The 15,989-nt window shown below is 43.3% G+C and overlaps 1 protein-coding gene across 1 annotated transcript in view; it reads left to right on the forward strand.

Moving 5' to 3' along the window:
* The window catches only part of SCN8A (sodium voltage-gated channel alpha subunit 8), a 251,372-nt gene that overhangs the window by 200,994 nt on the left and 34,389 nt on the right, over nt 1-15,989 (forward strand). Inside the window, exons 22-24 of the mRNA XM_040340817.1 lie at nt 9,657-9,941; nt 10,209-10,262; nt 13,291-13,428. Of these exons, the coding sequence (XP_040196751.1) occupies nt 9,657-9,941; nt 10,209-10,262; nt 13,291-13,428 (477 nt within the window). The remainder of the gene's footprint in view (nt 1-9,656; nt 9,942-10,208; nt 10,263-13,290; nt 13,429-15,989) is intronic.

The raw sequence follows: 15,989 nt of genomic DNA on the forward strand, positions 1-15,989 counted from the left end.
GGCGTTTTTAAAGGTGACCTATTTTTTTACATTAGAAATCTCAAAAATGATGGCAAATGATGAAAAACCATAAAAAAAAACATAAAAAATGTAATTGCTTGTATGGCATTGTGGACAATCCACAACTTGTGGCAGGTGACGTGGCCAGTGGACAATCCACAACTTGTGGCAGGTGACATGGCCAGGTGACGTGGCAAGTGGACAACCCACAACTTGTGGTAGGTGACGTGGCCAGGTGATGTGGCAGGTGACGTGGTCAGGTCACGTGGCCAATGGACAATCCACAACTTGTGGCAGGTGACGTGGCCAGTTGACGTGGCAGGTGACGTGGCCAGTGGACAATCCACAACTTGTGGCAGGTGACGTGGCCAGGTGATGTGGCAGGTGACATGGCAAGTGGACAATCCACAACTTGCGGCAGGTGACGTGGCCAGGTGACGTGGCCAGTGTACAATCCACAACTTGTGGCAGGTGGGGTGGCCAGGTGACATGGCAGATGACGTGGCAAGTGGACAATACACAACTTGAGGCAGGTGACGTGGCAAGTGGACAATCCACAACTTGTTGTAGGTGACGTGGCCAGGTGACGTGGCCAGTGGACAATCCACAACTTGTGGCAGGTGACGTGGCCAGTGGACAATCCACAACTTGTGGCAGGTGATGTGGCCAGGTGACATGGCAGGTGACATAGCCAGGTGACATGGCAAGTGGACAATCCACAACTTGTGGCAAGTAACGTGGCCAGGTGACATGGCAGGTGACGTGGCTAGGTGACGTGGCCAGTGGACAATCCACAACTTGTGGCAGGTGATGTGGCCAGGTGATTTGGCAAGTGCATAATCCACTTGTGGCAAGTGGACAATCCACAACTTGTGGCAGGTGTCGTGGTCAGGTGACATGGCAAGTGGACAATCCACAACTTGTGGCAGGTGACGTGGCCAGTTGATGTGGCAGGTGACGTGGCCAGTGGACAATCCACAACTTGTGGCAGGTGATGTGGCCAGGTGACATGGCAGATGATGTGGCAAGTGGACAATTCACAACTTGGCAGGTGACGTGGCCAGTTGATGTGGCAGGTGACGTGGCCAGTGGACAATCCACAACTTGTGGCAGGTGACGTGGCCAGGTGACGTGGCAGGTGATGTGGCCAGGTGACGTGGCAGGTGACATGGCAAGTGGACAATCCACAACTTGTGGCAGGTGACGTGGCCAGGTGACATGGCAGGTGACGTGGCCAGTGGACAATCCACAACTTGTGGCAGGTGACGTGGCCAGGTGACGTGGCCAGGTGACGTGGCCAGGTGACATGGCAGGTGACGTGGCCAGTGGACAATCCACAACTTGTGGCAGGTGACGTGGCCAGTTGACGTGGCAGGTGACGTGGCCAGTGGACAATCCACAACTTGTGGCAGGTGTCGTGGTCAGGTGACGTGGCAAGTGGACAATCCACAACTTGTGGCAGGTGACGTGGCCAGTTGATGTGGCAGGTGACGTGGCCAGTGGACAATCCACAACTTGTGTCAGGTGACGTGGCCAGGTGACGTGGCAGATGACGTGTCAAGTGGACAATTCACAACTTGGCAGGTGACGTGGCCAGTTGATGTGGCAGGTGACGTGGCCAGTGGACAATCCACAACTTGTGGCAGGTGATGTGGCCAGGTGACGTGGCAGGTGATGTGGCCAGGTGACGTGGCAGGTGACATGGCAAGTGGACAATCCACAACTTGTGGCAGGTGACGTGGCCAGGTGACATGGCAGGTGACGTGGCCAGTGGACAATCCACAACTTGTGGCAGGTGACGTGGCCAGGTGACGTGGCCAGGTGACGTGGCCAGGTGACGTGGCCAGGTGACATGGCAGGTGACGTGGCCAGGTGACGTGGCCAGTGGACAATCCACAACTTGTGGCAGGTGACGTGGCCAGTTGACGTGGCAGGTGACGTGGCCAGTGGACAATCCACAACTTGTGGCAGGTGACGTGGCCAGGTGATGTGGCAGGTGACGTGGCCAGGTGACATGGCAAGTGGACAATCCACAACTTGCGGCAGGTGACGTAGCCAGGTGAAGTGGCCAGTGGACAATCCACAACTTGTGGCAGGTGGGGTGGCCAGGTGACATGGCAGATGACGTGGCAAGTGGACAATACACAACTTGAGGCAGGTGACGTGGCAAGTGGACAATCCACAACTTGTAGGTGACGTGGCCAGGTGATGTGGCAGGTGGCGTGGCCAGGTGACGTGGCCAGTGGACAATCCACAACTTGTGGCAGGTGACGTGGCCAGGTGACGTGGCCAGTGGACAATCCACAACTTGTGGCAGGTGACGTGGCCAGGTGATGTGGCAGGTGACATGGCAAGTGGACAATCCACAACTTGCGGCAGGTGACGTGGCCAGGTGACGTGGCCAGTGGACAATCCACAACTTGTGGCAGGTGGGGTGGCCAGGTGACATGGCAGATGACGTGGCAAGTGGACAATACACAACTTGAGGCAGGTGACGTGGCCAGGTGATGTGGCAGGTGATGTGGCCAGGTGACGTGGCCAGTGGACAATCCACAACTTGTGGCAGGTGACGTGGCCAGTTGACGTGGCAGGTGGCGTGGCCAGTGGACAATCCACAACTTGTGGCAGGTGACGTGGCTAGGTGACATGGCCAGGTGACATAGCCAGGTGACGTGGCCAGTGGACAATCCACAACTTGTGGCAGGTGGCGTGGCCAGGTGATGTGGCAAGTGGACAATTCACAACTTGGCAGGTGACGTGGCCAGTTGATGTGGCAGGTGACGTGGCCAGTGGACAATCCACAACTTGTGGCAGGTGACGTGGCCAGGTGACGTGGCAGGTGACATGGCCAGGTGACGTGGCAAGTGACACGCTAAATACACGTGCACTGCTGCTCTCAGCTGCTCTGGTCTCACGAAATAGCTGAAATGGTTAAATAATATTGTTTTTTGAGCTTAGGGAGGGTCTTATGATGTTTCTTAACCAAATGCTTATAAACGCAAACGCGGTAAAACGCGGTAAAACGCCGCAAAATTTGCGGCAAAAACGGGCGTTTTAAACGCCGTTTTTTGCGTTTGAAAACTTGTGTTTAGATGAGTTTGCATTTGCTTCTCGTGTGCATGGGGCCTTATTATTCTATGAAACAGTTTTTTTAATGTACTTGAATTCCTATAACATCTTAAGACAAATTAAAAGGGTTCAGTGCAGTAAATACATTACATCTTAATTTGGAAACTACAATTATATTTCCGTTGTGTAGAAAAAATTATTTGGATTTCTACACAGTTCTACGCAAATCTTTTTTATTTTTTATCAGTTTATCAATTAAAATTAATTACAGTAAGTGAAGAACTAGCTATATGAAATTGTCTGTGAAGAGTTGAATTAGAAAAAACGTGTGTAAGATAATTTCCTTAAATACAGAGGAGGCACATCATGATAGAATTAGTATTTAGAATACAGCGTGTTAGTACGTGTTGAGTGGATGCTACTAGATTTAATAGAGGCAATAGAGAGTACTTTACTATGTGGAGGGGAAATAGCTATACTCAGGATAATCTATGTGTCCCAGCATATCTCTAATACAGGTATTTCACATATTAGAATGACAGTGCCAACTTCCTTGAGCATTCAGTTCTGCTTTAAGCCTTTTATCATCACCTTAAGCACTCCTTTGTACAGGATCCACCCCTTTTTACCAGTCATGTTATCAAATTAATTTAAACCAGAATGCTCTATTAGAGGCACCATGCTACAGTATATGGTTCACATGCAGAGTTACTGTTGGAATATACAGTCTACCAGTCAGGAGAAGAAAAGAGATACAAGACAACAGGACTAGACTGCTGTGTGTCCCGTTATTCATACACAGTCTTGTAATCTCTCTTGGTAGCTTCTGAAGCTTCAAACTTAATTTTTGCTTCTAGAATTACCAAAAATAATCGAAGGGTAGTCAGGTAGCCAATAAAAGGTGGAAGGTAGAAAATTGTAAATGTTGTTCTGATCTGTGCTACCAACTTATTTAAAGAGTTTAAATGATACATTCAAAAAATAAGTACAATTTAAATGAGATGAGGTACACAAGGCATATTCCAAGAAAGAAAATTGGAGGGTCTTCATCTGTCACATAACTAATGCAAATAACAGGACAAACGCTGCATTATTTCTTAGACTGGATATGCTATTAGTAAATAGTGGTTTCATTAAATAGCCATTGTGTTGTATTGTTACAAGACAATACCGTATTTAACCAGCAACAAGTGTAATCTATAACTATAGCTGTATGTCCCTAAAACAACCATGGAGTGTTTAGGAGGTTATAGGCCTCTATATAGACAGATTCTTAGCAAAGTGGGGATTTTCCATTTTCCTGGAGGTCCTCTCTAAAGAAAGATGGGTACAATTTAGATATTTTATCACAGCTTGAAATTAAGTTTCATTACTATTTATATTCTCTGTCCTCCATATTACCTCATACAATATTGCTAGGTAGTTTAAAACCCTTGAGCGAATGATAGAAAGCATGTATAGTGCAAGCTTTGAATCATTACATGTACTGTAGTTCTTTGCATTCTCAGCTTCATGTTAACTTGCTCTTGGAAAGAACTACCATGTCTCTTCTCTTTGTTTTGTAAGTGGTATTAATGCAGTGAAACATGCATGCAATATATTAACTGCCAATGCAAAAAATCACATAAAAGCCATGTTCCCTCTTAGGGTTTCAGGGATGGGGAAAGATCTTCAACGTATGGTTTATGATTCAGCAATGTAGCTATAGACTACAGCAATATTCTTATTTGATGTTATTATTATTAATATTGACGTGCACACCTTTTATTACATTTCATATTATGATTGCATCCCAATGTAATAATAGATATTAAACAACTCTTCAATAGCAAAGCTACAAAATTGTGTAAAACTCAAATTAAACTGCTGGTACATACGTGACAAATTTATTTTTCAAAGCTGTAGAGTTAGAATTACTATAAAAACTTTTAAATGCTAAAGACAATTTAACGTAGTACTAAAAATTAAAGCTTAAAGCGGTTCTCCACCCTAAAGTGGAGTCCCGCTGATCGGAACCCTCCCCCCTCCGGTGTCACATTTGACACCTTTCAGGGGGGAGGGGGGTGCAGATACCTGTCTAAAGACAGGTATTTGCACCCACTTCCGGCCCGGCATTCACGGGCAAAAGACGGGCATTCCGTCACTTCCCGTCACCCCCCCCCCCCCGTTGTGTGCTGGGAACACTCGGCTCCCAGCACACAGCGGGAGCCAATCGGCGGGCGCGGCGCGACTCGCGCATGCGCCGTAGGGAACCGGGCAGTGAAGCCGCAGTGCTTCACTTCCTGGTTCCCTCACCGTGGATGGAGGGGGGAGCAGCAGGGTGACGAGCGATCGCTCGTGCCCTGCTGCGGACGGCGCTGGACTCCAGGACAGGTAAGTGTCCTTATATTAAAAGTCAGCAGCTGCAGTATTTGTAGCTGCTGGCTTTTAATATATTTTTGGGGTGGAACATCCGCTTTAATGCCCTGTACACACGATCGGTCAATCCGATGAGAACGGTCTGATGGATTTTTCCATCATTTAAGCGATGAAGCTGACTGATGGTCAGTCGTGCCTACACACCATCAGTTAAAATACTGATTGTGTCAGAACGCAGTGACGTAAAACACAACGATGTGCTGAAAAAAACGAAGTTCAATGCTTCCAAGCATGCGTCGACTTGATTCTGAGCATGCATGGATTTTTAACCGATGGACGTGCCTACAAACGATCGTTTTTTTTCTGTCGGTTAGGTATCCATCGGTTAATTTTAAAACAAGTTTCACATTTTTTAACCGATGGATAAATAACTGATGGGGCCTACACACGATCGGTTTGGTCTGATGAAAACGGTCCATCAGACCGTTCCCATCGGATTGACCGATCGTGTGTACGCGGCATAAGGCATGCTTAAAAAACTCAGTTTCATCTCTGTCTTAGTTTGGGGTATTTTTCCATAGTTTCTATCCTAGTGACAGAGGGACAGAAAACAAGTGGGGGGGCCTCTCCTGCAAGGGATGGTTGATGATTTTGTTTACTGACCTGTGATACTAGTTCTCCTCACTTCTTGTCTTGGTTTTATATTACTAAACCATGAGCATCACTTGTACAATAAAATCCTGACAAAAGTTCTAACCCTTTCCCACACTATAAAACTTAAAAAAAAATGGGTGTAGTTGCGCTTTTTTTAAAGGGTGTTTAGCAAATGCTCAATTGCAGCTGGAGGTCCCAAAGCATCCTCCAACCAACCCAAAGACATTATTGCTAAATTCTGTTTAGAATGAACAGTAAGGTTCATATGCTCTATCTGCATTAAAGGGTCATAATTATGGCCAAGAACGGGAGGATGGTATGAGACATTGCCACAAGAGTCTCCAACAATAGAAATCAGCCTTATTTCTTATTCTTGTTCTGAAAAGTGCCTGCAATAAGATATGATTGTTTCTTTAAAAAATGTAAAGTAGCCTTTCCTCTGCCAACTGATTGTTGGAATATGAAAGTTTTTGAAATAACTGCAATGCCCACTGTCACCAGTCAGATTCACACCTCTGGTCCTTGGAAAGCAACGTAAAAGTCAAAACATCATGACATGGAATAAAGGAGCAACTCATGTTGGGGGTTAAGAAAAATCTTCCTTCATCAGGACTTAAAATGTTGCATGAAACTCTGGACCCTGAGAGCTTAAAAAAAGAATAATTCAATATTTGTTTAACATTCATGAGTAGCATCATCCTGTGCAAATTGTAGCTTGCTTGTCTTAAAAGAAAGCAGCGAGCTGTATATTTTCCCCTGTATGTAAAAAGGGATGGCTAAATATTCTTAGCAATGACTCAAAATATGAACCAAAATGTGTCTCTTTAGTGTTAAAAGGAGGGAATATGGCTTTTTACAATTTGAGCTTGCATAACATGCATGCTCAGCTGGCTGCCTGATATATATTTATATGACCTGTGTATCTACCAGTATGGCCTTTTAACACTACCCACTTCTAATGCTCAGCAAAGGTTATCTTTGCTAACCCTCGAATATCCCTCTAAAGACCACTTTCCGATATGAATATATATATATATATATATATATATATATATATATATATATATATATATATATATATAAAATTATCACATCCTGAAGGTAAATTATTGTCACATAGTGTTTTTCAACACAGCAACAACCATGTTAAGGCATTATGCAAAGGACCTTTGTCTTGTGTAGCTCTCAGCTCTCTCTATAATTTTGTATCATGTTACCCTTTGCCTTTACTCATCAAAGCCATCAAAGCTCAACCACACCTGAAACAAGGGGTTATCAACCATTGATAATACGTTTATTGATATGACAACATCTGAAATTCAGAATCACAGCATAAAGGTTACTAGCATTTATTTGTGTTACCCCGTAAAAATGATGGACATGGATTACAGAGACCCTTAATGCAAAAATGATATCAAAGTAGAACTTTGCTTACAAATTGCTGCATATACACTCTTTATCCCAGCTACCTTAAAGCCCCCATGGACCTTTTTTCCAGCAGTAACTCCTGGAGTACTGTGAGCCCAGGCTGTGACACACAGTTGGGGGTGTGTCACAAAAGGGCTAGGCTCAAAGGAAAGGTTAGAGCCATGTGCTGGCTGTCGATCATGAAGGAAGAAGCTGTGAACAGCACTGACGTGTGGAGAGGGTAAGTAAAACTTGGGCACATTTATTTTAATACAGGATGGGGAGGGGGCAATGATAAAAAAAAATGGGAACCCACTTTAAGGCAATCTTTAAAAATCTATTTTGAAAGTTTGAAAAGAGTAGATGGTGTCCATATTTAACAAGAGATTGCAGTGCAACTACTTGGTATTCTTAGGCCCCATACACACAAGAGAATTTATCCGCGGATACGGTCCAGCGGACCGTTTCCACGGATAAATCCTCTCAAAGATTTCCGCAGATTTCTATGCGATGGAGTGTACTCACCATCGCATTGAAATCCGCGCGGAAATCCTCTGGCGATGACGTGTCGCGCCGTCGCCACGATTATGACGCGGCGACGGGCGCGACGCTGTCATATAAGGAATTCCACGCATGCGTCAAATCATTACGACGCGTGCGGGGAATCCCTTTGGACGGATGGATCCGGTGAGTCTGTACAGACGAGCGGATCCATCCGTTGGGATGGATTCCAGCAGATGGATTTGTTCTGCATGTCAGCAAATATCCATCTGCTGGAAATCCATCCCAGGGGAGATTTATCCGCGGATAAATATCCGCTGGCGTGTACACACCATAGGATCTATCCGCTGAAACCCATTTGATGGGATTTATCTGCGGATAGATTCTATGGTGTGTATGGGGCCTTAGGCTCAGCTAATAACCTGGCCATGTTCTCATGCACAATTTACATATCTAATGTCAGTGGCTTGGATGTATTATAACTTGTTCAGATGTTTTAACTTTCCTCCCCCTCAGTGGTAACCACCCTCTCGCACTGATTTTACTAAGTGCTCAAAATATCTCTCCTGCACATAGTTTCTGATTGGTAACTTAATAGGCCTTAACTTCTGTTAGCTGCTCTTTTCCCAGCAAGCTTTCATCCTACACCATGTCCATGATTTATATGGTCTTTACAGGAGATAGGGCCACGTATTACTTCACATTAGTTCCAGCCTCCCTTTGTTAAGTTTTGAATTGAGTATGCAAGGGATAAGGCAGATTTCACATTGGTAGAGAGTTAGATGAATTTCCCCAATGAGACTCTTATAGCAGTACATTGTCTGAGAGGTGTCTAAACACTTCCTAAAATATGTTTCTTATTGTTTGTATCACCATATCCTTTCCCTTAGGCCGCGTACACACGGTCGATCCATCCGATGAGAATGGTCCGACAGACCGTTTTCATCGGTTCACCGCTGAAGCGGCCTGATGGTCTGATGTGCGTACACACCATCAGTTCAAAATCCAATCGGGTCAGAATGCGCTGACGTAAAACACACGACGTGCTGAAAAAACAAAGTTCAATGCTTCCAAGCATGCGTCGACTTGATTCTGAGCATGCGCGGGTTTTGAACCGATGCTTTTGTGTACTAACCATCGGTTTGGACCTATCGGTCAGCGGTCCATCGGTTCGATTTTAAACCAAGTTCTCTAATTTTTGTCCGAAGGACAACAGACCGATGGGCCGTACACACGGTCGGTTTGGACCGGTGAAACTGAACTTCGGTCCGTTTTCATCGGTTTGGACCGATGGTGTGTACGCGGCCTTAGAGTTCCAGAAAACCTAAGCTGTGTATGAGCTGTGCCAACATGAGAAGGGAAGCTTGTTCCTTTTAATGCTGTGTACCAACAAACATTCATAAAAATTCTATGTGGCACTAATTTATTGAATTATATGTATTCCAAAATCATGCTTATAATACATTGACTTGGAATTATACTGTTTAGAGGATCTGTTAATGTGTAACAGCCTTCTCGTCTTTCACTTGCTTAAACAGAACATACCTGTCGGTGGCCTTTAATTCCAAACCCAACCCCCAACCCTACCCCTATCTCCTATATTATCAAGTCTTTGTTCAGCTAGTAGGTTATGTACTTTACTACAGTGTTTTTTTCTTCCAACACAGGTTGTAGTCAACGCTTTGGTTGGAGCTATCCCTTCCATTATGAATGTATTGCTGGTCTGCCTTATATTTTGGCTGATTTTCAGCATCATGGGTGTCAACCTATTTGCTGGCAAATACTACTACTGTTACAATGAGACAGCTGAAGACAGATTTCTAATAGAAGATGTAAACAATCGGACAGAGTGTGAAAATCTCATAAATCAGAACTTTACTGAAGTTAGATGGAGAAATGTAAAGATTAACTTTGACAACGTTGGAGCTGGATACCTTGCATTGCTTCAAGTAGTAAGCTATATTTTATGTATATAGTGCTCGTAAAGACTGTATTTGTTAAGTGCTTTTGTTTTTACATATCTGAGAGACAAGAAAATAGTACTTTTGATTACAGTATCTGCTTGTGATTTTCTGTTGCTATACCTTATTTCCCTTATTGCATCACTAACATTGACACCTATTTTACATATAGCATTTTGGTCTTGTCTGTATAAGTGATCCTTGAAACATACATTTAATGATTTTTTATATATTTTTTGTTTCATCTTAACTTTTCAGGCTACATTTAAAGGATGGATGGATATTATGTATGCAGCAGTAGACTCTAGAAGGGTAAGCATGTGAATAATTATAGTGGATATTGCTTCTTTTTACACATCTGTGTGGTATGCTTAGCTGCAGAAACTGCTGATCCTAATGTGCCACATTTCAATGCAAAAAATACACTGGGGGGGCTGCTGGATATTTTTGAATAATGTTTTCTTAGCACACAAGTGTGATTGAACCATAGAACCCTGGTGTCCAACCTGTAGCATTTTGCCACTTACCGTGCAGCCATCCAAACCCCTGGAGATAGAAGCCTGTGTGTTCCTTAACTAGGTGTTTATTCAATCCAGTGAGGGAAACTATTCTTTAGAATGTCTTCCAAGAAGTAATTGTTTTGGTTTATTTCTTTCAAAAAATCTTACCTACAGGACTTTTTTAAAGGAGCTTGCACAGATGTGGGTGCATTGATTTGTAATAGCAGTAACCTCTAGTAGTGTCATTTAATAAGTCTCCAGTTAATTACAGTCTCATAAAGAATGCCCCCAATCTCCAACAACCTCCATAACATGTTTGCAGTCTAAGGCCTCGTACACACGACCGAACATGTCTGCTGAAACTGGTCCACGGACCAGTTTCCGCGGACATGTCCGACCGTGTGTAGGGCCGACCGGACAGTTTTCCGGCCTAGTGGACAGGTTTCCAGCGGACAAAAGTTTCTTAGCATGCTAAGAAACATGTCCGCTGGAAGCCTGTCCGTCGGACATGTCCGATGGTTAGTACGACTCATCGGACATGTCTGGTCGTGTGTACGAGGCCTTAGACAGCTGTCCATAGAATCACATTCACTGAATACTATGTGTGGCCCCTTGGGCATTTCAGGGGCTGACCTTTGGGTCCCCTATATCAAATGAGTAGATTTTCACCGCCATCGAGTATTGCAATAGTAAAAGTAGCCCTGTCGTAAACCTGGCTTACCCATGTTAGAAAAAACATAAGCAGACATTACCTTTAAGTAAAAACACAAAACAGTCAATTTACCCAGAGGTATCAGCAGCTAAATTTATATGTCAGTTTTTAAAAGATGCTCTTCCTACCTCCTGAGCCTGACTGTTAGTTCTTTAATGCGATGTGTGGCCTCATTCACCATAATGGATGTGGCTAAAAAATATATATATTATTTGCCTTTTAATCTTGAGTTATTGATGGTTTCTTCATATACCCAGTATACATTTTTCTAGTTGTGTGACAGATATAGGGGTGTTATGGTTTCACCCCATTGGAATGTGTTCATGTCCAAACATTGCACATTTTGGGAAATCAGGACTCTTTTTTTAGACCTAAGTCAATACATAAGGAAACATTTGGATATTCTGGTGCTTTCACGCTAGGAATGAACAGTAGAGAAATAAGCAGCAGGCTTCTACTGTCATACACTTTTCTATTAACTTAATAATTCACATTTTACAGTATCTGTAGCTCTTCCCCTGAATGAGTCGCTTGATAATTTGGGTTCTGTGCCACGACTCCAAGAACAACTTCAGCCCCTTTAACTTGGCTCATATTTAGTACCAGAAAATAGACACAAGACTGTTTAGTGGTGAATTAAATCAATATATTGGTACAGATTAGAGTTAAATGATGGTCTGAGCATAAATGAGCATACAGTAGGTAGATACAGATACAGTCTGCTAGCCAATGTAATCACCATGCCAAAGTAAATTAGAATAGAGTTATGTACTACTAGACTGAAATCAACCCATAACTCAACAAAGACAGCAATAAACAGTGCATATAAACATTAATTGCAACGTGAATAGTAATACTTTGACTAGCCTAGAGTGCACTCTAGGCGAATAACTAGAATATAATGCAATGTCCCATCAGAGGTACCTCTTAACATAAGCAATAGGTAAAGGTCTCTGTGTTTCAGCTGTAAAAAGGCAATTTTTAGTCCTAAATTCTCAGCTGGCTAGTGTTAGGGCCCAGTTGTACCGTTGGTGCACATGAGAATAATCCCAGTCAAGCCTACAGGCAGCAATAAAGCTTCTAGATGGCTGTATGGTCCGTATCTAAAGGGTTCAGTCTCTCTCTCTCTAGCAGCAGATAGTAAATCCCCATAACAGCAGCTCACCAGTCCCAGTGATATTGCAGCTCACCATCTGGTTAACCCACAGCAAGTTCACTCTTTGTCCTGCACATAGGTGACTCTGGCTGTTAGTACACCTTGACTCAGCACTCTGAATCTTGCTTAGGCCGCCGTTATGAAGCAGTGGTGGTGGACTCTGGACAGCAATGTGCACTCTCTGGGCTCCCTCATGGCAAGAGAAAGTGTGTCCTGTGCAGCCTGAGAAAATACAGCTTTTTCTCATCCTCCTGGAAATCTCTCTCTAGGAAATGCAGTTCAAAAGCTCTAAATTACAGTATAGTCTCTCTCCTCTGAACTGCAGTTCCCACAGTGCAGTATTGCCTGACTCAGTCTATTGAACTCTTTCTGCTCAGCACCTCCCTACTCTTGCTTATAGACCTGTTAACCAGTTCAGCATCGCTGGGCAGCATCTACAGAGAGCAGCTGTAGCCAATCTTTCTCTCCTTTTCCATTCTTAGCCAATTGTATACATATAGATTTTTGTAGCATATCTAGCAAAAAATACTAAAAGTAATATTCATTAAGTAAAGTAGCGACAAATTTAGATGCATATCAGGCTGCCTGTCAATAAGCAAAATGTATAGTACAACATTTTTTTTACATACCTGAAATCTTGGGCAGCTAACTGCAACAGCTTTACACAGGTCTGCAATGTATTTACCACTGGAGATGTGACCAATTTTCACTCAAAATAGAGAAACAATGAAGAAGTAGTCAGTAGAAGGATTTATTCTATCGCAGTGCTATTTTTAGAGAATCTGAGGGGTGAATTCATAAATGACGCTGCCTAATTATTATAAACCTGTCCTAACCATATCTACTGCTGGTGTTTAACACTGTCATGCTTTGCAAAATAATTAATAAATGTCCCCTGGCATGTTAAGCTTTTATGTAGTTTGCATTTCTATTTTTGTCTGTATATTAACATATCATTTAAATATGTTTTAGGTCACAGAACAGCCAAAATATGAAGACAACATCTATATGTATATTTATTTTGTAATTTTTATAATCTTTGGGTCTTTTTTCACCCTAAATTTATTCATTGGTGTCATCATTGATAACTTTAACCAACAGAAGAAAAAGATAAGTATACTATGCATGATACATAACATCATATGCATTTTATATCTTGTTAAAAAAAATACACTGAACACAGGGGGCATTACATAGTTGCATAGTAGGTGAGGTTTAAAAAAGACACAAGTCCATCAAGTCCAACATATGTGTGTGATTATATGTCAATATTACAATGTATATCCCTGTATGTTGCGGTTGTTCAGGTGCTTATCTAATAGTTTTTTTAAACTATCGATTCCCCCCGCTGAGACCACCACCTGTGGAAGGGAAATCCACATCCTTGCTGCTATTACAGTAAAGAACCCTCTACGTAGTTTTAGGGTAAACCTGTTTTCCTCTAATTTTAATGAGTGGCAATGTGTCTTGTTAAACTCCCTTCTGCAAAAAAGTTTTATCCCTATTGTAGGGTCACCAGTATGGTATTTGTAAATTGAAATCATATCCCCTCTCAAGCGTCTCTTCTCCAGAGAGAATGATTTCAGTGCTCGCAACCTTTCTTCATAACAAATGTCCTCCAGACCCTTTATTAGCTTTGTTGTCCGTATTGTACTCGCTCCATTTCTAGTACATCCTTTCTAAGGACTGGTGCCCAGAACTGGACAGCATACTCCAGGTGCAGCCTGACCAGAGTCTTGTAGAGTGGGAGAATTATCGCTTTATCCCTGAAGTGAATTCCTTTTTTAATGTATGCCAATATTCTGTTTGCTTTGTTGGCAGCAGCTTGCATGCCATTGCTGAGCCTATCATCTACTAGCCCCCCCAGGTCCTTTTCCATCCTAGATTCGCCCAGAGGTTCTCCCCCTAGATGCATTCATATTTTTGCCACCCAAATGCATTATTTAAAAATGTTCTACATTAAACCTCATTTGCCATGTAGTTGCCCACCCCATTATTTGTTCAGATCTTCTTGCAAGGTTTCCACATCCTGCAGAGAAGTTATTGCCCTGCTTAGCTTAGTATCGTCCGCAAATACAGAAATTGAACTGTTTACCCCATCCTCCAGGTCGTTTATGAACAAATTAAATAGGATTGGTCCCAGCACAGAACCCTGTGGGACCCCACTACCCACCCCTGACCATTCCGAGTATTCCCCATTTATCACCACCCTCTGAACTCGCCCTTGTAGCCAGTTTTGGTCCCAGCACAGAACCCTGTGGGACCCCACTACCCACCCCTGACCATTCCGAGTATTCCCCATTTATCACCACCCTCTGAACTCGCCCTTGTAGCCAGTTTTCCATCCATGTACTCATCCTATGGTCCATGCCAAAGGACCCTATTTTGTACAGTAAATGTTTATGGGGAACTGTGTCAAATGCTTTTGCAAAATCCAGATACACCACTACGGGACTTCCTTTATCTAGATGGCAACTCACCTCCTCACAGAAGGTTAATAGATTGGTTTGCAAGAACGATTCTTCATGAAACCAATGCCGATTACTGCTAAGGATACTGTGTTCATTACTAAAATGTTGTATATAGTCCCTTATCATCCCCTCCAAGAGCATAAATTACTATTGATGTTAGGCTAACTGGTCTGTAATTCCCAGGGATGTATTTTGGGCCCTTTTAAATATTGGTACTACATTGGATTTTCTCCAATCCGCTGGTACCATTCCAGTCAGTAGACTGTCAGTAAAAATTAGGAACAATGGTCTGGCAATTACTTGACTGAGTTCCCTAAGTACCCTCGGGTGCAAGCCATCCCGTCCCGGTGATTTATTAAAGTTTCCCAAGCCTAATTCTAATTCTGTCCTCTGTTAGCCATGCGGGTGCTTCCTGTGATGTGTAACAAGGATTAACACTGCAGTTTTGGTTACTGAAGCCCCCCCCCCCCATTTCCTCATAAAGACTGAGGAGAAGAATACATTCAATACCTTCGCCATCTCCCCATCCTTTGTAACCAGATGTCCTTCCTCATTCTTTATGGGGCAAATATGGTCTGTCCTCCCTTTTTTACTGTTTACATACTTAAAGAATTTCTTGGGATTTTTTTTGCTCTCCCCTGCTATGTGTCTTTCGTGTTCTATCTTAGCCGCCCTAATTGCACCCTTACATGCCACATAGTTTAGACCGGTCACATACTATCCTTGTATTGGGTCTTCCGAGATTGCAACTAGGACTTGTTACTATACTTACTTTGAGTTTATGTGCTTTAGTCAACCTACCACTAATGCCCCCAATACTACCCTCTGGACTGTGTTCTGCTCTGACTATCTTTATCTCTGGACCCTCCCCCCGTTGCCTAGTTTAAAAACCCCTCTATGTTTTTGGCCATCTTTACTCCCAGCAGATCTGCACCCTCCTCATTTAGGTGCAGTTCGTCCCTATTATTGTACTGGTGACCGACTGAGAAGTCGGCCCAGGCCTCCAGGAAACCAAACTCCTCCTTACTACACCAGCTGCTCAGCCACTTGTTTACTTCCCCAATCTCACTTTCTGGTGTGGCTCGATGTACCGGTAGTAATCTACCTTGGAGGTCCCTTTCCTTAATTTAGCTCCCAAGTCTCTAAAATAGTTCTTTAGGACACTCCATCTGCCTCTGACTTTGTCATTGGTGCCAACAT

Source organism: Rana temporaria, chromosome 2 (assembly GCF_905171775.1).
Source record: "Rana temporaria chromosome 2, aRanTem1.1, whole genome shotgun sequence".
NCBI lineage: Eukaryota > Metazoa > Chordata > Amphibia > Anura > Ranidae > Rana > Rana temporaria.